The 20,245-nt window shown below is 51.8% G+C and overlaps 8 protein-coding genes across 8 annotated transcripts; 5 read left to right on the top strand and 3 right to left on the bottom strand.

Annotated features, from left to right (window-relative positions):
• Positions 1 to 1,583: 1,583 nt before the first annotated feature.
• On the top strand, positions 1,584 to 1,790 carry Pmar_PMAR008794 (hypothetical protein; the record flags this gene model as incomplete). The annotated part of the gene is made up of 2 exons (XM_002777814.1): positions 1,584 to 1,718; positions 1,761 to 1,790. 2 exons carry the CDS (start codon positions 1,584 to 1,586, stop codon positions 1,788 to 1,790), a joined length of 165 nt encoding a protein of 54 aa, XP_002777860.1.
• Positions 1,791 to 1,895: 105 nt separating this feature from the next.
• On the top strand, positions 1,896 to 3,850 carry Pmar_PMAR008793 (conserved hypothetical protein; the record flags this gene model as incomplete). Its single annotated transcript, XM_002777813.1, has 9 exons — positions 1,896 to 2,010; positions 2,069 to 2,426; positions 2,481 to 2,540; positions 2,587 to 2,832; positions 2,883 to 3,016; positions 3,068 to 3,123; positions 3,170 to 3,356; positions 3,405 to 3,520; positions 3,579 to 3,850. The coding sequence occupies 9 exons, from the start codon at positions 1,896 to 1,898 to the stop codon at positions 3,585 to 3,587; spliced, it is 1,281 nt and encodes a 426-aa protein (XP_002777859.1). The 3' UTR covers positions 3,588 to 3,850.
• Positions 3,851 to 4,447: 597 nt separating this feature from the next.
• Positions 4,448 to 5,581, bottom strand: Pmar_PMAR008792 (proteasome subunit alpha1, putative; the record flags this gene model as incomplete). Its single annotated transcript, XM_002777812.1, has 8 exons — positions 4,448 to 4,505; positions 4,556 to 4,626; positions 4,682 to 4,792; positions 4,843 to 4,952; positions 5,006 to 5,115; positions 5,167 to 5,294; positions 5,360 to 5,458; positions 5,516 to 5,581. The coding sequence occupies 8 exons, from the start codon at positions 5,579 to 5,581 to the stop codon at positions 4,448 to 4,450; spliced, it is 753 nt and encodes a 250-aa protein (XP_002777858.1).
• A 113-nt stretch (positions 5,582 to 5,694) lies between these two features.
• On the bottom strand, positions 5,695 to 8,177 carry Pmar_PMAR008791 (conserved hypothetical protein). The gene is made up of 6 exons (XM_002777811.1): positions 7,067 to 8,177; positions 6,927 to 7,019; positions 6,703 to 6,884; positions 6,570 to 6,652; positions 6,358 to 6,516; positions 5,695 to 6,311 (listed from the first exon to the last, which is right to left on the bottom strand). Exons 1-6 carry the CDS (start codon positions 8,165 to 8,167, stop codon positions 5,749 to 5,751), a joined length of 2,181 nt encoding a protein of 726 aa, XP_002777857.1. The 5' UTR covers positions 8,168 to 8,177; the 3' UTR covers positions 5,695 to 5,748.
• Positions 8,178 to 8,234: 57 nt separating this feature from the next.
• On the bottom strand, positions 8,235 to 9,499 carry Pmar_PMAR008790 (splicing factor, putative). The gene is made up of 3 exons (XM_002777810.1): positions 9,252 to 9,499; positions 9,007 to 9,195; positions 8,235 to 8,947 (listed from the first exon to the last, which is right to left on the bottom strand). The coding sequence occupies exons 1-3, from the start codon at positions 9,488 to 9,490 to the stop codon at positions 8,293 to 8,295; spliced, it is 1,083 nt and encodes a 360-aa protein (XP_002777856.1). The 5' UTR covers positions 9,491 to 9,499; the 3' UTR covers positions 8,235 to 8,292.
• A 1,321-nt stretch (positions 9,500 to 10,820) lies between these two features.
• On the top strand, positions 10,821 to 15,877 carry Pmar_PMAR008789 (amp dependent ligase/synthetase, putative; the record flags this gene model as incomplete). The annotated part of the gene is made up of 5 exons (XM_002777809.1): positions 10,821 to 11,038; positions 11,243 to 11,898; positions 12,162 to 12,255; positions 12,311 to 12,420; positions 12,582 to 15,877. 5 exons carry the CDS (start codon positions 10,821 to 10,823, stop codon positions 15,875 to 15,877), a joined length of 4,374 nt encoding a protein of 1,457 aa, XP_002777855.1.
• Positions 15,878 to 17,015: 1,138 nt separating this feature from the next.
• On the top strand, positions 17,016 to 18,565 carry Pmar_PMAR008788 (Brefeldin A resistance protein, putative; the record flags this gene model as incomplete). Its single annotated transcript, XM_002777808.1, has 11 exons — positions 17,016 to 17,133; positions 17,177 to 17,248; positions 17,301 to 17,364; positions 17,417 to 17,536; positions 17,581 to 17,673; positions 17,752 to 17,821; positions 17,867 to 17,934; positions 18,022 to 18,116; positions 18,164 to 18,256; positions 18,311 to 18,391; positions 18,437 to 18,565. The coding sequence occupies exons 1-11, from the start codon at positions 17,032 to 17,034 to the stop codon at positions 18,563 to 18,565; spliced, it is 987 nt and encodes a 328-aa protein (XP_002777854.1). The 5' UTR covers positions 17,016 to 17,031.
• Positions 18,566 to 18,624: 59 nt separating this feature from the next.
• Pmar_PMAR008787 (hypothetical protein) lies at positions 18,625 to 19,460 on the top strand (the record flags this gene model as incomplete). The annotated part of the gene is made up of 5 exons (XM_002777807.1): positions 18,625 to 18,763; positions 18,889 to 18,939; positions 18,988 to 19,136; positions 19,188 to 19,269; positions 19,319 to 19,460. 5 exons carry the CDS (start codon positions 18,625 to 18,627, stop codon positions 19,387 to 19,389), a joined length of 492 nt encoding a protein of 163 aa, XP_002777853.1. The 3' UTR covers positions 19,390 to 19,460.
• Positions 19,461 to 20,245: the final 785 nt, after the last annotated feature.

The following is a 20,245-nucleotide window of genomic DNA, read 5'->3' as shown; positions in this document are numbered from 1 at the left end:
TCCTCCCGGTCATTCAGACGCTGATTCTCCCGAGGTAAGGTTTGTCTGAGCCTTCGCTCTCTCTTGAATTGGAATCTTCTAGGAACGTGAATCACCACAGAACTGGGTACTGTCTTGTCCACACTTCTTACGGTGCTGTATGTGGGTAGTGGCGAGCTATCTGTATCGCGCCGGGGATACTACGACATTGGGAGACCGCCAGGGCGCTCTCGATCCTACGAGGGCCATCATCCAAGTATTCGATCACCAGCGCGCCCACTGAGTATAGACTGTGCCTTGTTCAGCTGTCCAGGACCCGAGCGGAGCTAACATTAGATGGTATATGGGCCGCTTTGCGTATTGCAGCTACCGCTGAATCGGTAGGAGACTCTGAGGCGACGGTCCAGGTAAAGTATTCGCTTGATTCAATCGCTCTAGAATATTACGGTGGTGCGTGTTCGCGCCAGATATCCCAGGCGTATCTGGAGGCTCTTCCAGCCATGCGAGCTATAGCTAGGACACATCGATGCGCGCTCGATGTCTCCCTGGACTCCGACTCGGACTTGATCACGAAGGTCATGGCTGCCTTGGTACCGTCTAGCAGAGAGAATGCTCATATAGCATGTCTGAAGGTTGCGGCAGACCAACGCCTAGCTGAGGAGCTCATCCCCACAGAAGGCCAGCGAGAGATGTTCAATCATCGTGAAATCGACCTGTCGACGCCACTCATCTCCTTGCCTTCCGAATTACTGAAAAATGAGAGATCGTCAGCCTTCGGGAGCCGAGGGGACTACACGTTGGTCGACAGTGCTGCTCGTGTGACAGGAGCCCACGGTGTAACTTCACACCGAATGGACTGCCAAGTAGGATACACCTAATCTATCACAGATGCCTCCTCCTAAGTCTCGTTATGTTCAGTCACATCTGTCCACCTCTTCGGAGTACAGCAGCCATCACACGAGTCCGTCGCTGGAGGCCTCTAACCGAGTCGATCCTTTGTTAGATCTTCCGAAAGCGCCTAAGAATATGAAATATACAATGTCTCGGTGACTCCAATCCATGAGCACCTCATGTCCTGATTTCTCTCCGTTCGCTGTCGGAGCAGTTGTGTAGAGTACGTTGTGTTGCAGGGTGAAAACTGGTGATAGTGAGGTATTCTCACACCTGCAGGACTTACATACCTAGTACTTCAACTCCCCCAACAATCAGCGAACGACAATCAGGTCTATCTCGAGAGAATTGGCTTTGATAAGCGCGGCTCCGTGACTGGCAAAGAGCGACTTTGACTTTTGATTTAATTTTGTGTTGTGCGTTGTCTACCTGGGATGTACAGGTTGGGGTTGGCAAGCTGTAGTGAACAGAGCATTTTCCCTTCCCAGTGAGGTCGCGCACTTCCGAGTTCTTGCGAGGTGGTAATTGCACAGCTGTCGTCGTAGACAGTATGGAACACCAGTGGATTCTCGCTTAGTGTGCCGATCGGGAGGACTGTGATGAGGGCGCCACGTACTGAGTGAGCTGCCAATGCGAACTCGGAGAATCGCAAGTGTCGCCCCCATGGCATAACAAGATTTGAGTTGTCATCCTTTCGTCATTCCATTTGCACAATGAGACCTTCTAAGGAGTTTTTACAACATGGTCACTGTACTGCCACTGCTGTGGATGGATCGGCCACGGCCGACGGTGGCTGTATCGCGGCCACAAGCGCCGACGGCACCCCTATGGATTTTCGCTTGGTGTATGTGATCGACTATTTTAGCCGCACATTCGAAATCTCTCGTTAGGTACGTTCCTCCGCGGCTTTATGGTCCTAATGGGAAAAGAGAGATCTACAAGCAATTTCAGGCATATCCTCGAATAGTGGATGCCGAGCGAGCTCCAAGTTATGCTCCTACTGGGCCTGACCAAGAACCTAGTAAATGCCGGAGGGGACTACTTACGGTTACTGGGAAGCTGCTTATGGCCTCATGAACGAGGCCGGTCTATGCATGGGCGAGAGCAGCTGTAGTGGCCGTCTCACGACGGTACCAATCGGTAGGTGTCATGGGTCTGGTTTACGGCATCCGGCCAAGTTTTGCCTTCCTCTGTCTAGATGAGAACCCGCATGGTGCTTTGTTTTGGGTGGGAGAGTTAGCGAGCGTCGCACTAGAGATCTGTTCTACTGCTAGAGGAGCGATCGAAACTATGGGCCGTCTCGCAGAGGAGCACGGCTTCTACGGCACCCCCGAGGTTGAAGAGGCGGGAGAGGCTTTGACCATCGCAGACGGTGACGAGGCGTGGGTCTTTCACATTCTCGCCGACGATACTGGTAACGGAGCGGTCTGGGCAGCCGAAAAGGTCCCTAAGGGTCATGCTACCATCGTTCCCAACGTTTTCGTCATTCGTGAGATCGATCCCGACGACGATCAGAACTTCATGTTCTCCAAGAATCTCTTTGATGTCGCCGAGAGGTAATACGATAGGTTCCTTTCCGTTGCTCGATCCTGCTCTGTTCTGGATTTCAGGTTGGGTTGGTGGGATGGGAACGGACGTTTGGACTTCACTCAAACGTATAGCGTCGGCGAGTGAGCTCCATCTCGATTATCGAATGGGGCGAATTGTCCCCATCAGGTATACTCATCCCTATTATGCTGGTCGCCGTTTGTGGAGAGCGTTCTCCTTGTGGGCACCTTCACAGAACTTTGATCCGAAGCTCGGCGTTGAAGTGGACCGACCAACATACCCCTTCTCTGTGAAGCCTGATGAACCGATAACACTCGCGAAGATGAAGAGCTTGTACAGAGATCATATGGAGGGTACTCAGTATGATCTAACTAAGCACGTCACGGCTGGTGGAGCGTTCGGGACGCCCAACAGGTACACACGAGTCCTATGATAATCAGAGGTTCACATTGATTCTGTTGTAGTTATGCTGAAGCAGAAGCCGAGCACTCGATTGAATACGGTGCCTGCGAAAGGGCAATTTCCCTCTTCCGGACGCAAGATGCCTATATTGCCGTAACTCACAAGGGAAAACCAGGAGTCATTCATTTCGCCATTGGTGAGCGTGCTGTTTCGTGCCGCTTGCGTGTAGTAGAGCGGCGTTGATCAGGTGCACCGCACGCCAGTGTATTCGCTCCGATAATCGTGAAGCCAAATCCGAGTGTTGTACGTTACGAGACACACTGTGATTTAGTTATGGCGTGGATCTCAGACATCAATACCTGCACTGGAGAATACATGGCAGGGTGAGTTCAACGGGAATTCTCTGTGGTGGGCTGTCCTGAGCGTCTCTAATATGATGGATTTGAAGTGGTGCTACATGATAAAGGATGTTCAGAAAGCTCAGAAGGAAGCAGAGGATGAAATTGACTTCATGATGAAGAACAAATCCTTCGATGGTGATTATAGTGACAAGTCACCATATTGAGGACTTTTCGTCTTGCCAGATCTCGAAAAGCAAACTCCTGCATTATGCGACAGTTTGACTCGCCGTTGGTTCGAGCTCCATTACACCCTTTTAGGGAGGTATCAGAATGGATACACGAATTGGGGATACTCCAAGGTACGCTCATTATAAGAGACGTCACCGTTGTGTGACACTGGTCTCGTTTTTCCTGCAGCCCGGTTAATAACCGGCGGTTATGGTCCCTCTACAGAGTGGCTCAAGGCAGCTGGGTTCGATAAGTTCGATGCGGCCGTGGCGCAGTTCGATGATCAAAAAGAGCGCTTCGTGAGAAGTCAGAGGGAGGCTGATGATATACGTCGCAGAAGGACATGAATTACTGTTGGTTCTCGGTGGCTTTCTCGTGCGTCCACTATTTGTCTTTTACCACTTCGGTGGTCAAGTTTTATTTTTCCCACGTTCCTTGGTTGCAGTCCTTTCTCCAGCGACTGTTCAGCGAATGTTGTGTTGGAGACCTAGCTACGGTGTTAATCCTTGCAAGATTCTTTCAATGTGATCAATTTGTCGATGCCTAGATTATATATAGCTCGCTAGTGTCGACTGATGTGTCCTCATATATATGGACGTTCTATCATAGAACTTCTATGGTAGTGTGAGTGTCTGAATTCGGGTTACTACTCAATCTTGCCATTGCGAATGTGCAATTAATCCTTGTTACTGCCTAGCGGTCTCGGGGTAACTCTGACCGAACAAACACTGCAGTACTACAGAGCGTGGGGTCCCGAATCGCGCTGAGACCAATTGATATCCGGAATCGAGCACTATACAAGGTTGAATGATGAAAAACCATACGCTGCCGCGAAAAAGGTTGCCTATCTCCGAAAGTGTTCCTTCAAGAATATGAATATCAATATTGTCCTTCTCAATTCGAAATCCAGAAATGATGATCCAACTCCAATATCGCTAAACAGTAGCATCTACATTCCAGTGCATTCGAAGCATCAGGGGAAGTAACCGGTGCCAATACTAATCCAACACAATGAGCAACTTCGAAACACAATTGTCGGGATGTTTGGCGAAATAGTCTTAGTCTTTCTCGGCGATCGCATTCAGATGTTCATCAATTTCTGATGGATTGAGTTTCCTAAAGGACGAGAATTCACATTGCGAAGACTGACGGGCATGAGCAACCACCTGAATCTGGTATCTCGGGTACTCATGACGCAAACCTCGATGTCGCTGGGCTTGAAATCAGCCGATAAAACCTACAGAATGATGAACTGTCAGATGAAATAATAGACCGATCTAATCAGGACTTACCGTCTGCAAAGCCGCGATAGCCTCTTCAACGGTTTCTGTCTCATCAAAGCCCTCAGTCGCGCCTGAGTCCATTCTTTTGCGGACTATCTTCTCCAGTGCATTCGTGGCCTCCTGCAAACGTCAGCAAGTAAATATCGAGAATAGACAAAATCGGATACCACCTGCTCCTTAGAGCCGGCTGCAGCAGCCTTACACCCTACATAGTGTCCCGCAGGGTCTACCTTCAAAAGCTGAGGACCGAACTCATCGTCGATGCCGAAGAACAGAGCAACTGCAGGGAAAACCGAAATTGATATCCCATGCGGAGTTCATGTGCTCGCTTACTGACGCCATATGGACGCATGTAGGCATGTTGAGTGTAGACCTGGGCCAAGTTGGCGATCTTCTTGGCGAGATAGTGGCAAGGAATCTCGCAACCATTCTTATCCTCATATCTAGGGAGATATCATACCACAGCGATTCACTAACATACCATCCCATCTTACTCAGAAGCGGTCTGACGAGCCCTATTGACGAGAGCCCGAGCGTCAGCTGGCATACCGGCGATGACAACTCCAAGATTGGAGGTGATGCGGTATATGGAGTTGGTGAAGGACCCATCCTGGAGCTTATCCTGGAGCAAACGATGAATTACAGGAGAAAACCAGATGTGAAGTTGTGCGAGCCACGAGTGCTCACCGGAATCTTTTTTTGACCAACTACAGCAACCGTATTCTTCCCCTTCAATGCGAGACACGTTAGACCTGATGTCTTCACAGCCTTGAAAGCATATTCGACCTAAGAGCAGCCATCCAAGCGGAAGTAACATATCCTTGCCTTGCCGACCCCTATTACCTGATACAAACGCCCCTCAGGACTGAAGATCGTAATATGGCGGTCGTAGCCTGATTGGCGGGACATTCGGCCAAAAAATTAAACGCTACTGAACGTCGAAAATCCGACGTTGCTCTCGAGATCGATCAACACAAAACTGACCTGGGTTAAATCTCAAATATCACAAAAACGTCAGGGCGGAAAGCCACACAATCCATCACGAGCTCTCGAGCAGGGATGGTTGATGACGTGGCTCATGTGAGAAAGCGATGGCCCGGCATGGTCGGTGGTGGAACAAATTCGGCCTCCAGATCGGTGATTTCCGAATAAACTGCATCGGGGATAATAACGGAGTTCATGGCATCCAAGAAGACCTCTCTGTCGCTACCAATAATATCCCGAGTATCTCTCAGCAGAAGCATGAGACACTCGTCGAAATCACGATCCCGTAAGCGGTCGGCCAAGATGTCCAAAATAGCTATCCCAGCAACATACAGCACGGGTTCTTTATCCAGTAGATAGAGGTCCCATACTAGGGCTGCCGACTCGGTAGTCAACGGCCTAGAATATAGAGTGAGGAACCACATCGGGAGGAACTGGTCTGGCGTTATTCCAATATCTGTGAGATGCCGTTGAACTGATGGATTGTGAGCTTTAAGGAGCCTCATGAAAATCCGGAACCGTCGAGTGTTGGTTTCGACGTTGAGCTGGTATAAGCCCAGGAGTGTCGGCGAGCTCAATAGGAGAGATGCGAGGCACACGAATGCACCGAAAGGGTCCATGTAGAGGAGAAGCATCGCCGCCATGAACGACATACCTTTCAAGTAGAACTTGCATGACACACCACGCATGAGCTACCTCACCTTGAACGTAGCCGATGTCTGGTCTGTACATAGCAAACGCCGAGAGCACGAGACGACACTCCTGCCGCAGGGGACCGTCAGGGACGCTCATCACAGCAAGATCAGGTAAGGTTCTGGGCAAATCCAAGTCAATCGCCCGGAGCTGCGCCATGAACGAACCTGAATGAAAGCTATCATCCTCACGACGAGATCCTGCATGATTCGAGACTCACCCGGCTCTAGCCTTCCACTGGGCGATCCGTCTTGAACGAGAGCCATGGTGCTGACAGCAGCAGACCATTTTTCTTCTGCTACTCTGAGAACGCGAGGTTACAACACCGAGCGAATCCGGGTGAAGGTGCTCACTTCGCCTTCCTCGTAAGCATATCATATAAGCTCCTAGTGATCCTCAGAGGATTGCCTATCGCTGCGGGCCACAAAGCGGTTCTGGCGCGAGGTGGGAGCCCGTGTTTTCGCCAGGTAGACGCCATTCGGTATGGAACTGGCCGATGCGGCAGGTAATTCGGCAGGAAGTCTTTCATCCATATCTAAAGGCTAGTCTAAGACCTTTGGTCCCTAGAACGAGCTACCTCAGTGAGTTGCTCGAGCGCCTTCTGTCGCTCGGCTCTAGCAACACTCTCCTTCCGACGGCGAAGCTTACCTCTCTGGAAGACATCCGCGACCTGAAAAAACCATAATCACTGTAAAAGGGCCACGCATCACGCACTACCTGTGCCCGATGCCTACGCCTTTCCAACCAGGACTTAGCGGGAAGATTTGTCGGTCTGAACGACCATGTGTCTGTCTGCATGCACTCGCGATGATCACGGTGCTTCCCACTGGCTGATACCGTGTGGAGGAGAAGGATATACTGCGGGACGATTAGAATATCACTCAAACAATAGCCGTCCTTCGAACGCTCCCCAGTGATCACACCATTCCCGTCAGAGTGGAATCCGAAGACAACATATGAGCCAGAAGGCCCTGCGACAACACTGGCCGAGCCTAGACTCCGAATGAGGTGGGACTCTGCGGAGCACTTTATCCGTTCAGGTGACACTGAGCGACGCCGCTGACCACCCCATACAATAGCTTCCTTGAACTCCTCACTATCCTTACCACAACATGCACACATAGCCACTGAGTGATCGCTCCCACAGGACATAACGGGGGCGCACTTCGAGCATAGCAGGCGAACTATAGGGTCGATGAGGATCGGCACAGGTACTACTTCTGCAGCACCTGGCTGAACTTGCCCGTAATAGTTGTTACCCCAACCATACAAGCCGTTGTCTTCAGTGTAAACCAACACATGCTCCGGACCTACTGCCGCCGACCTCGCTCGACCAGGAAGAGCTACCTGGCCAGGATGCGAGACTTCGCTCACCTCTCCATGGCCGAGAGCACCGAAGAGTGATAGGCCCCATGTGTAGACATCGCCGTCCCGAGTCAGGACCAACAAGAAGTTGGTGCCTGCATGCAGCTGGTCAACCGCCAAGCCTTTGAGAGGACTGAATGGTCGAGGAGGCTCTCCCAAGGTAACCACCTGACCATCGTCAAGTAAGGCGTACTGCTCCTCAGTATGCATGGATATAGCCACAGGCTCGCAGTCGAGGTCGACGGGCAAATCGGACGTCTTGGGGAGTACAGCAAAAACTTGCGAGCCCCATACAAGTACAGCAACGTCCGGTGCACCGCCAGGCGCTAGATAGGAGCGAGAGCTACTGCTGATAGAATCACGGGGTGGGACCGGCAGCTCGACTTCGAAAATCAAAGACCCTGGTGACTGCGAAGACAGGCATGTGACCACTGCTCCTGCTGTAGACGCCATTAAAAGGACTGTTGACACATGGGACTCGTGGAGAAGACCTCTAGTGCGAACACAAGTCGGCTAAGGCTAGCGGGAGAGGTTAGGTGAGAGTAGAGGGAAACAGTCGTAGTAGAGCGATGTAGAAACTAATCTCTTTTATGATCTTCACTCGCTGTGGGTTTATCATTCTCATCCCTGCGAGCGCTCTTCTGACGGCTCTCACTCCTATCGCGAGAGGCACTCCTCTTCCGATCGTTACTACCTCCACGGCTCTCACTCCTGCGTGCACCATCGTCCCGAGAATCCTCGCGGCGTGAACTACGTCCCCGCTGAGATTCACCACGAGACTTGGAACGGCGCGACTCACTGCGTGTCGGACTTTTGGAGTCGGGACTTGTGATTCGATCGGCATCGCGCTTCTCAGCATCCTTCTGAGGGCTTTCACTCCGGGGCTTCTCCTCAACGCGGTCCTCAGAGCGATCGGCACGTCGGCTTCCAGAGCGACTCCCTCCATGCTCGCTGCGGCTTCGAGAACGGCACGATCCAGACCGGTCTGTCTCTCGAGACTTAGTACGCTCCTCACGACCCTCGCTGCGGTCCCTTGAGCGACTGGCACGTTCCTTCTCACTGCGGCTCTTCGAGTGGCGCTCAGAACGCTCGTCTTTGCGGGGAGTTCTAGATCTGGATTCGTGACGGGAACGCTCCCTATCTTCGACCTTAGATGTAGACGAGCGATCGCGACTATCACGAGGCTTCCGAGGCGACTCCGAGAGACTACGGCGACGATCACGACTGTCCGACCTGAGAAGAAAGTCGAATGGACCTAATGGACTGAGGGACTTTGGCGTTCGGTGACTTACCGACTGTCATAGGAGCCCGAGCGGGACCTAGATGACCTTGAGCTAGATCTTGAATAGGACCGGGACCGAGAACGGTAGCTTCTTCCACGACGAGAGCGGCCACGTGAGTAGCTACGACTTCTCGAGCGACCGTAACGCCTACGGCTATAGCCTCGTGAGGGAGAACCATAGTACCTTCGTGACCTGTCCCTAAAAGCCGATTATCCGCTCAACCACTAGCAACCTAGGAAGATCGATAAGCTTACCTGGGACCAGCCTTAGCCCATTGCAAGTTGAGCGTGTTGCCGTCTACTCGAGCCGAGGCCATGCCACGATATGCATCCTCTGCGTCACGCTCGTCGTCGTACTCCACGAAGCAAATGTTCTTTCCCGGAGGAATATAACATCGAATGACGCGACCGTATCGTCCGAACTCGTCCTTGATATCACGCTCAGTCGTACGCGAAGAGATGTTCCCCACGTACAGAGTGTTGCGGCTATACATAGGAAGGAAGGTTAGTGGGACCGAACGCTCTACAAACAACGAGAGATAAGACTCAGACCAACACCAACGTTAGATTGATTATTGGAGACTGATGGGCCTGAGAGGACTAGCAGTCTTCGAATGACGACTCACCACTAGTAAGAAACATAATGAAACCGTTATCCCCTTGACGCTACCCGTTGGAGCTAACGGTCAGCGACACGTGGATTCCAAAATGGACAAGCGCGGAACGGTAGAGGAAGGGCAGGAGGACTATAACACAATAACGAGACAATCCTTTCGATGAGCGGTGCGTGATGCAGGCCTACACTCTTCACGATCACACCGTAGACCCCATAGGGATAGCTATCGGAACTACTCAGCCGGTAACTGTAATTTTTCGAGAGGAGGAAGAGATAGCCCGCCCTACGTTCCTGACCCGATCCCAAACAATCGACAGTGGGCTTCAGCCAGAATGGAGATGGCTACCTTAGTCGGAGCTTGGATGAGGTTGGATGAGGAAACGCAAGAGAGCAAGATATTCCAAGATTATGCCACTCAACATCCCAGAAACTTGCATCTTTGAATATCGAAGTGCCGGCGTAGTGTTCCTAGTTGTTGATTGATGAATGGTCAAGTTGGCAACGTTTCGGACATCACAGAGAGGCAAGGTGGTCTGTATAGTCGATGACAACGTGTATCACATGCAGCGAGTCTACAAGGATAGGGTCTACTGGACTTGCAAATCACGAACAAAAGGTTGCAAGGCTCGACTGGTTACCTCGGGGAATCGCGTCTTGAAGCAAAACCATGAGCATTGTTGTGGACTGAGTACTCGTGGAGTTTCCCGGACCAATTCCTCGGCTCCACTGCCGTATAATACGCCAGTTGAAGATCCTGTCAATGCGACTGTTGACATGCAAGCATCGTCGGAAGCAGCGACAGCAGTAGTGGGTGTGACCCCGCTCGACTTTGCTCGCCATCAGATTCTTTGTAATACTATGCTGCAAGAGTATCCTCTCGCCCCGGAGTCTCAAGTGACCATAGAACTGAGCGATATCATCCGGGAATCTCCGCAAGTCCCGGAAGCCCCCGTGGATTCAATATACCATTAATCGTACGTTAGTCGTCACTTCTCTGTTGTGAACTATTGCCATTTGCTTCTCTGCTGCCTGGGTTCGCGTTTAGAGATCCAAGGTCGCGATCACTATGTGTTGGTTGCTTCCATTTCATTGTTTCCCTCGAGTTCTGGGCCTGTGTAAGTGGAGGATAGGCGCGGCTCGTGATGCACCTAGGAGTTCAATCGCGTACCAGTTGTTGTGATTTATACAACCTTCTTGAGTTTCCTCTCATGGTGGCCTACAAGTACCCCTATGACTTGTATCACCAGGCCTTCGACAACCCGAAGTTGGCTAATCTTCCAGCTTGCGCGAAAGTCGACGAGGACGGTACGGTCTCGGAGGTATTTACATACGCTGAGCTATGTAGTCTCGGGAGGGATATGGCTCACTGGTTCAACACAGTGCTCGAGGTCAAGGAGGGGGACTGCGTGGGTGTGGCAATCGAACGGTCAGGGCTGTGGCTGAGCACACTGTTGGCGTGTAGCACCCTAGGCGCTGTGATGGCGCCGCTGGATCCATCGGGTGATGAAGAGTAATCACGGGCATCTCTTCGATTGGTGTTTCGGTTGCGAGACAGTTGCGCGTCGAAGCCGCATATCAATTCGGACCAATGAATTTTCGACTTCATTTTTTCGGGACGTTTGTTTTTCAGGCGACTCCGCAATCTGCTCGATCAGACGGCGCCGAACATTTTGATAGTTCGTTCGAGCATTGGCAAGGCCGATGCCTTGAAGTCGATGGCTACCTGCCGAGTGGTGGATATAACACTTTTTGAGGCAGCCTCGCGTCGCCCTGTGGATTGGGAGGCTCCAGCTCTGGTGGCCTGTGATCCTGGTTACAGGCAGCTCTTCAAGATGTTCTCTGGAGGGACTACAGGCCTGCCCAAGCTGATTCCGGTCACACATGGCATGCCCCTGTCGGAGCTGCAAGGGTATGCTGACGACGTGGTGCAACTACCCCCCGGGAGTCCACAACCTGTAATCCTCCAGTTTTCTGGACTCCAATGGCTCGCCTCCATGATGGGCCAAGTGAATGTTGCTCTTGCCGTTGGTGGAGTTTGTCTCTTCGCTGACTCCCTCAAGGCTGGTTTGCAGTGCGTCGACATGCCACCGACCATAGTCGGCGCAGTTCCAACGCAGCTGTTCCTGAATGCGAAGCTCTTGTCGGAGTGCAAGTTGACTCATCTGCTACTATGGGGCGAGGCTTCTACTCCTGACAAGTTGGTTGAATTACAGACTCTCGTTGGGAAGGCTCGGGTCGTGGACTTGCTCATTGCGACCGAGTTTTGGCTATGCTTGGTCTGTGACGGTGATAAGGGAGATTCGTGGTTAGTCTATCTAGGAGCGATCGCTCGTGTATAATACCAACACCAAGTGAACGTTGAGCTTCTCTAGATAACTGTGATAGTAGAAGATGAATAAGAGCGTGTTGATCTGTAAGCGGCTCAGTGTCCATCACTGATGGTATGAATAGGCTGATTTGTAGTGAAGCGTTCAAGCTGATATTTGACTCGTGGCCGATCTCAGAGTTCGTAGGTCCTGTATGCAGTGACGCCGATTCCTGCTTTTCAGATGGCTCCGCCATGTTCCGAACCTTGCGCACCCAGCAAGTCGAGGTCAAGTTAGGGCAGCTAGGCGATGAGGTATCGGCGCCAGAAGGCCATAGGTAGTATGCGGTTAGTGAAATCGCTATTATTGTGATCGTCACTCGGCTGTCTCAGGTCTCGTGGGCGTGGCGAACTGATGATGCGTGGTCCCTTTGTTTGCCAGTTTCTGACGGACGGAGAAGGGTGGTTCAAAACGGGAGATGTTGCCGAGATGGATAACCGAGGTAGCCGCGATGATGAGCAGTGGACTGATCAGGATGGTTACTGCCTTGCTTGGTAGGACGAATACATTACCTTGGTCGTCTAGGGGGTAGACTCAAGGCTTCGGGAGGAGTTTGGATCGACGCGCTTCCCATCGAGCAATTGGCGCTATCTTGCGGTGCAGGTGTCGAGGAAGCATCTGTACTCACACACAACGGTCGTAATTACATGTTCGTATATGTGAAGAAGTTGGAGGCCGAGCTGAGCGATTCGGACTGTGACGATTGGTATGCTGGGTCGTCGGGCAGCAGTGATTCTAGCGATGACACTGGAGGTTCTCTAGCTACTCCCTCCTATGCGATTACGGAGGAGGACGAAGCTGCATTATCCATGCTGGGACAATACACAACTCTACGCCGGGCCTTAGCCGCCAACAAGGATGCTGCGGTTCTCGACCTGACTATCCGTATATTGTGTAGGCCCTTGCCGAGGAATCATAACACAAACAAGATAGACCGATTCCAGTTGGTGGAGGAGATCCTGGGTCACGAGGATGGTTGGAGGGAGAAATTGGAACCAGAGCGGCGACGTCGTCTGGTGAATGCATGGAAGCGTGTCGGCCTGTGGGGCACTGGCTCTTTCCTAGCATGTGGTCCAAAGGAGTTCCTGTTGTACCTCCCTTATATGTGGTTGTCCACACTCTATCTGCCGGCCTTCGACGAGGATGCTGTCACAGTGAGAGAGAAGATCGGTCTTTTTACATTGCGACTCATCAGAAGCTGCCCCTTGGACCGTATTGGTTTCTTTGCTGCGTGGTTCGCCTTCTCCCGCCGATTCAAGTCGGTGCGGAAGATGACATGGATCTGGGCCCTAGTCGGAGCCTTCCTGGCCTTCCGAGATGGTCGTCTCCTCTCTTGGCCGCCCGCATTTTGGTATGCTATTGGAAATCAGAGCAGTTATGAATCGTCCAAATGGTTGTCCTGGGGATTTGCTAAGCGTCAGATGAAGTGGAATGCTCAGTGGTTTTGGTGGTACTTGTCCTTGAGATGGCTACGAACGGCCGATACGACATACGAGAGATACGAGGAAGATTGGAAAATCCCTCGTGCGCCTCTCGAAGATAAGGTCGCTGTGCCCAAGGATGACGAGAGTGTAGATGGTCTTGATAGGCGAGATGCTGCTAGCGTTCTCACTGAGGAGCCTCAGGAGACGCCCATGGAGGCTGTTGAACAAATGGAGAGTTCGCTAGAACCAACTAGTCCGGAAGTAGGGCTCGCAGGGTCAGGGTCTCTTCCAGCTGCTCCAGATGGTCTCGAGATGAGCCAGGAGATGACACTTACCGACCAGGGCTGCGAGAATGTCTCTACTGTCGACTCGCCTCCTGTGACTGACAAGGACCGCGAAGAAGGGGTTGTACCCGAGAAGGGCATCGATGACGATGACATCATGTCTGCCTCGGACCTCGGAGAGAGTCCGGATACTCTGACTCCTAATGAGAGTAGTCCTGAGGAAAGCTCGTTGGCGAAGAAGCTCGCGGTGCCTCCTCAGAAATACCATTACAGGACTTTCCAGAAGTGGTGGTGGCATGAAAGAGCCTTGGACCGCTTTGACTGGACAAGGACCCATTTTGTGAAGAGTGTTCGTAATGTTGTCCGCACTGTGCCGGATGCCGACCAGTTAGTCGGTGATGTTAACTTGGAGCAAGTGTGCGCATTGATCTCGGGCATCACTGGGTGGAGCAAGGTGAATGCCAATACAGATCTGGGTGGCATGACGTCGCTGCAAGTTTCAATGCTCATGAAGAGGCTGCCGGGAAAAATTGCAGCGAAAGACGTTCTGGTGTGTAAGAATGTCGCCGAGTTGGTAGCGCTATTACAGTCGCCCGCGAAGGAGGAGAATATGCTAGGCACTGTATGTCCGGAGGAGCCATTCCGAGCATGGTTCTCTCCAGGACAGTTGACCAGAGTGTGCAAGTGGGCATTCCAGATTCGTGGTGACCTCGATATGGAACGCTTGCAGGACGCTGTCGATCTCATGGTTGATCGTCACCCGATGCTGAGAGCTCGGGTGGTTGGACCGGCACGCATATCTAGCTTCCTTTACGATAGTGTCATGGTACTCTTGCCTACCTTGTCCCGTCTCCCCGAGGACTCCTGGTCGGCTTGGTGGCTTCGTCTGCTGGTTTGCAAGCCATTATGGCATGCGTGGGTCAAGGTGCGATGTTCCCAACGTGCGGATCACGTTCCTATTGGTGTTCGCTGGGCATGGGGGAAGGACCCTCGCAAATGCCAGAAGCTGATGTTTCGAGCACGGAATGATATGGAAGATGACAGGACTGACGACACCCCGCTGAAGCTGTATTTGGTTCAACAGCGTATCGATGACCCCGAGAATCCCGAGACGTACATCGTGAGGAGGCAGTGGTTGTTCATAATGATTCGGCATGCATGGTCCGACGCCCTCTCCTACTTCCCTATAGCGGACGATCTGAGCAAGGCGTTCACTAATGACGATCTGCTCAGCAGCCCGGTCGATGTGGTCGACCCACGCCCGCTACTCCAGCAGAGATTCTATGATGGCCTTCGAGTAACTCATGGAGCACCGGATCGTAACAGTTTTCGAGGTTCTTACTTTTATGACGAGTCCATGACCCGGGATGCGTATCACCACTACTTCAAAATCACTAATAGATTCATCTGTCACTTCCGTTATCTGGCGGAGGAGCATTATCATGTTCCACTGGAGCACATATTGATAGCCTGGATATCGTTGAGCTTGGCCCGTGCTGATCAGAACGAGAATGTGGGTATGACGCTTTATACCCCCTTGCGCGATGGTCCCATGGAGAGCCAGATGCTTGCGCTTTTAGCCGACTGGCGTGACTTCGACTTCGACTTCTCCTTCGGGAGGGGATCTGTGATGGATGCCGTTCTACATGTTTCGGATAAGCTTAGGCGACGGGACTATACAGTCTTTGATCAGCCCGGCAATCCTGAGGCGACTCTGCTGAATTTCTTATCGCTGGACACTCGTGTTCGCGGTAATGGTAGGCTACGTCATGTCCATGTGGACAAGGTTGGGTATCGCGAGGACGACAACGATAGGTCTTGGGGCTGGGTTGATCGACAGCAGTGGCGAGAGGGCCCGGGCCATCGCAAGCGCAGTATGAGTCTGGAGCAGACAAGTGCTCGTGGTGCTTGGTCCCTCGCTGTTACATTGGCTCCCGAGTTCTATCCTGCTGATTGGTGCAGGAGGTTCTCTTATTATATGAAGTTGACAGCTGATCAAGTGTTCAGAGATCCACTAGGGTCGTGTGGCCGAGTGGAGGGTGACGAGGAGAATTATGCTGAGGAGTGGAAGAAATGGGAGGAGGAAAATGAGGCGGCTGAAAGATATGATATGTTCCAAGAAGACGAACTAATGTGGTCGAAGATCTCCGCTCAGAATGAGACTCAGCCTGCCATTTGTGATGATGATTAGTTTTCAACTCGAATTACGTTGCTTTCTGTCCAGTTCATTTCTTGAGTTGACTGTGGTATTTTGGGCGCGCGCATTTAACCGCGTTGGCCATGTGCTGAATCCAAACAGATGACATTTGTCTTCAATGCTCTCAGATGCGTCGGTGTTTACTCGTCGCTCTTCCTCTATAATCGGTTTCCTCTCTGTCTTCTTAGTCCTGCTATATGAGTTGCGCACGGTCAAACTCGATTTGATCGAGCTATTGCCTCTCGCATTGATCAGTGCTGGCCTTTTTCACCACGTTCGCGACTGGCTCAAGCGTGTTTTTCTGGTCCGTTGATCTCGAACAGCTTGTTGGTTCGGGCGCAGGGTTTAAATGGGGTATACTCGTAGTAAATGAGGCTCTGGGTCAGCTCGTTCTTCTCGCAGCGCTGAACATCTTAAGTCGTGCTTGTGCGGTGGTCCGGGGCTACGTGGGCTTTGATTGTGGTGATCCACCCTTACGTGTTGTAGGCTTCTACTGAGCTATTGGTCACAGTGGCGATGACCACGCCTGGAACAGAATTCGGAGGTATTGCATGCCATGGGACTGTAATATTGCAGTACGAGAGTGACTCTACTTGCAATGGAATTCTCGAGGGGCAGCTGGCTATTGACACAATCGCAACTCGTGGTGCGAAGGATGTGGTGTGGCTGGATATGAGACCGTTCATAACCCTCTCATAGGCCGAATGCTACCTCAGGTCTGAATAGGTCCGTTGGCCGGGCGGCTGAATGTCTTCATGTCCCTCGGGTCGGTGTTGGTGAAAGTGGTAATATATGACTTGGGACTCGATCATCTGGATAGATTTGGGCGGAAGATGGCTCGATGTCAACGCTTCGATGAGCGGGAGAGTCTCGGTGGTGGTAGTAGCGTAGGGCAACTAGAAGTTTCCGGGCGCGGCGATCGCTGGCGATCGTCTTGCGTCGCCCCTGTTTACACTGATGTTTGCTCGTCATGACCGATATGCCTATAAATGGTAAGGCGCCTGTTCATTGAGAATATAGCTTCCTTTCGTCACCATGAGACAGACGTGATCAGGAAATAGAATTTTGATATGAGTTGGATTGGCAACATGTTGGAATGCGTTCAGTACTCGGGGGATACAGTGCACGCCGGAAGTCTTTGTTGTGTAATGTCGAAGCGAGTCGCCGAGAGTCAACTGACTAAGGACGATGCACCTCTGGAAGACAACGTGGAGGACCCTGGCACTGGGCGGGAGAAGGCCTCTGCTGATGTAGAAGGGGACCTGGCCGCTTGAATGGATGATTCCGAGCCAGATACTTGCGAAGCGCAAAATTGTCTCAGTGAGACGGAAAACTGAAGGAGCAGCTCCCGCGGCAGCGGAAAAGGTAGTGAATATCGACCCGGGTGGCAGGTCAACACAGCAGACTCTGCTTTCAGCCTTCCACGGTATCGGAGACGGAAAGTGTAGCTTCCTCACAGAACCCATTCGCTAATCTGGGGAGTGAGTCGGTTGGGTTGTCTCTCCCATAAGTTGTCATAACTCGCCTATTTAGCGTCATCCAAGTCGGGCGAGAGTGAGGAGGCACCCAAGAGCAGCAATCCCTTTGCTGGTATCTCGTTCGCCAGTGCGTCGAAGCGTGGTGGAGGCGGCCTCTTTGGCGACATCGGGAAGAGTAATAGGTATAGTGTTGCCGCATTTGAACTTCGTATTGTTCAGAAATGTCCGAGGGAAGTGGCAGTGGATTCGCTGCTTTCGGCGCCGACCAGGCTAGCAAGTCAGAAACCGCGGAGCCGACTAGCCCAGAAGAAGGTAGCACCGTGACAAAAAGTCTTGGAATCTGTAGTCGTTATGTAAATGCCACGTCAAGTAGTGGGTCTTATTTTTCAGGAGATTCCTCAGAGGCGTCTGAGCCTCAACCTCACCCAGTCTGCAGTGGTGAGGAGGGCGAATCGTTGATGTACTAATATAGACGTGGATTTGGTATCACAGTGTGCCGGTATAGGTTCTCATCTGATTGCAAGTTGTATAAGCTCATGAAACAGGAAGAATCAGGGACAGCAGCGAGCTCAAGTAGGAAGGCATTCCTTCGGGGAACTAGTCACTTAACGAATGTCCCTCTACTTTACGATTCTTGGCGAGACGTGTGTCCCATCTTAGGTACCGCTGAAGCTCAGTCTGCAGGTCCGAAGTATAAGTGGACAGAGAGGGGCATGGGTAGTCTTAGAGTCCTCAAGAAGGACAGCGATGACAACGTAACCATCCCATCTCTCACCAGTGTGGTAAATTGTGATGCAATCAGGCTAAAGCAGCTGGGCGGATAGTAGTCCGTATGAAGGGAGTTTGGAAGGTCATATTGAATACACCGATTTTAGATGCCGAGAAATACGATATGGTAATCAGGCGGCGCGTGGAAGATCTTGTTTTGTGAGGAATCTGTATTTCTTAGGTGGGCTCCAAAAGCGTCAAGTTCTTCGGTCTGGATGATGAGAGTACCGAGGAAGGTCAACTTGCGTCTTACCGTGTTAATGTACTTTCTGGCCGGGCATCGGGTTGTCTCAGTAGTTTGCTTCAGATGCTATCTTCCGGAAATCAGTCGGAGTTCCTGAAGGCGGTGAAGAGCTTTTCACCAAGTGGCGCCTCTACTGCTGCTCCAACACCCGAAACAGCAGCTGAGAAGAAAGAAGAGTCTATTAAAGCCTAAGGGAGTTCTCCAACATATCCAATCTCCACGTGTTGTGTCAACGGGATTTTGGAGTCGTAATGCTCCAGGTTGCTCTCAATTTCATGGGCCTTCGATCCAAACGTGGAGTTTCTTCGAAGAAATCGTCATCTGCGGTGACTGTGACGCTCAAGGCCCCCGAGGGCTTGGCGCTGGAGAACGAACATGAGGAACCTGAAGGTGATGTATTCGATACGTTCATCGCATGGCATTGGTTGTTTTCATAGTTAGTAAAGATGCTGGGTTCTCGCTCGGTGAGATCCATTGGTATGCTAATGTGACTTAATGACGTGATTCCTCTCCAGGTACCACTTCTCCAAAGCAGGATGAGGTCGAGGTGGAAAACACCGAAGAGGGTATCTGTTCTTAGGGATCAAACCTGATTCGATCGCAATCTTCCTCAGGAACCCCTTCTCAGCAGAGCTCGAAGCCCGAGCCGAAGTACTTCTGGATGGACCCCGCAGCCCAGACAGCTCTCGTTGAGTTGAAGGCTCGGGGTGAAGCGAAAGCCGCGAAGGTGCGAGCGGCTAGAGCTCAACCCTACGTGGTGAAGGTGATAAGCTGGTTCGGGATGTGCAAAGAACTCCATCGCTCTCCGTTATAGGGCTTCACCGTCGTCAACAGTAGTGCGCCGCTCACATCTGAGGCCGGCCGGGCAGCGGTGAGCAATCAGTGGATACAAGATGGTTCGTATGCTGAGCAGTGGTAGCTCCCTGTATTGTAGTCTCACTTCAGAGCTCTACGGGAATCGCACGAGGAAGAGATCATGGAAGGTACTCAACGATAGGGAACTCACCGATGCGTGATGGGCGAGCTCTGTCGAAGCCACTACTGTCCCCTTGTACGTTACGTCGCTCCTGCTCACAGTTTCTACGTATGCAGATGGAGTTTGGTTTTGAGGCCTCAATCACTGAGCGAAGTGGTTCTGTCATCAAGAATGCTGACGAAACGTCCGTTCTAGTGTCGGGAAATCGAAGTCGCGACTCGAGATTGAATCGCTCCAAGTTAATCGCATTGACCTATTCGATGCCCCGACATGGCGATCGGAGCTCATCCGCTCATTCGAGAAGGGCTTGCTTCCCATTCTTCTGCTGCTCTCGGAACAGCAATGATCACACGATGGATCAAAGTCGGATCGCTCGAGGTCGAAGGTAGTGAGATGCTGAGAGGGAGGCTGGAGTGTAGCGGAGTTCATCTAGGGTCGAAGTTGCTGGTGGACCCGAGTTACGCCGCGCGTCGTACCGAGCATCTACTGGCACTGTGACAGCTCAGTACCTCCAGCGCGGCTTCTCACGGACTACAGGCACGCAGAAGGATTCCCGTACTGGATCGGAATACTCGGGTGAAAATCTGATGATCTGACAGGTCCTGATTTGTTAAACCTGGGTTTGTTCGTAGATGCTCGATCCCCCAAGCGAAATCCTGAAAATGGTGAGAATAGTTGCTCGCCGAGAGATGTAGCTGTCATAATCGGCCGAGATGAGATAGAGAGAGAAAGTTCAGCGAAAGCTGAGGGAAAGATGTTAGGCCGGTCGGTTCTCGGGATGACGGGGTCCTCGGGTAAAAGCCTCTATTGCTTCAAAACTGTCCAGTAGCGCATAAATCGGTCTCGGTATTGACACTATAGGAGTTGACGATATGCACTCGACACAGCTGTGATGC

The sequence above is a fragment of the Perkinsus marinus genome (genome assembly GCF_000006405.1).
Source record: "Perkinsus marinus ATCC 50983 genomic scaffold scf_1104296951054, whole genome shotgun sequence".
NCBI classification, from domain to species: domain Eukaryota; phylum Perkinsozoa; order Perkinsida; family Perkinsidae; genus Perkinsus; species Perkinsus marinus.
The sequence above is the reverse complement of the archived record's forward strand: the minus strand, read 5'-3'. Positions and strand labels throughout refer to the sequence as shown.

Bases quoted from the DNA above. Each gene is read 5' to 3' on its own strand.
- Pmar_PMAR008791 (XM_002777811.1), bottom strand. From the start codon at position 8,167: ATGGCGTCTACAGCAGGAGCAGTGGTCACATGCCTGTCTTCGCAGTCA. The intron at 7,020-7,066 runs GTAGTGCGTGAT...TGGTTTTTTCAG, and splicing joins GGCGTAGGCATCGGGCACAG to GTCGCGGATGTCTTCCAGAG. The intron at 6,517-6,569 runs GTGAGTCTCGAA...GCTTTCATTCAG, and splicing joins CAGTGGAAGGCTAGAGCCGG to GTTCGTTCATGGCGCAGCTC.
- Pmar_PMAR008790 (XM_002777810.1), bottom strand. From the start codon at position 9,490: ATGTATAGCCGCAACACTCTGTACGTGGGGAACATCTCTTCGCGTACG. The intron at 9,196-9,251 runs GTAAGCTTATCG...ATCGGCTTTTAG, and splicing joins TGGGCTAAGGCTGGTCCCAG to GGACAGGTCACGAAGGTACT. The intron at 8,948-9,006 runs GTAAGTCACCGA...CTTTCTTCTCAG, and splicing joins TCGGGCTCCTATGACAGTCG to GTCGGACAGTCGTGATCGTC.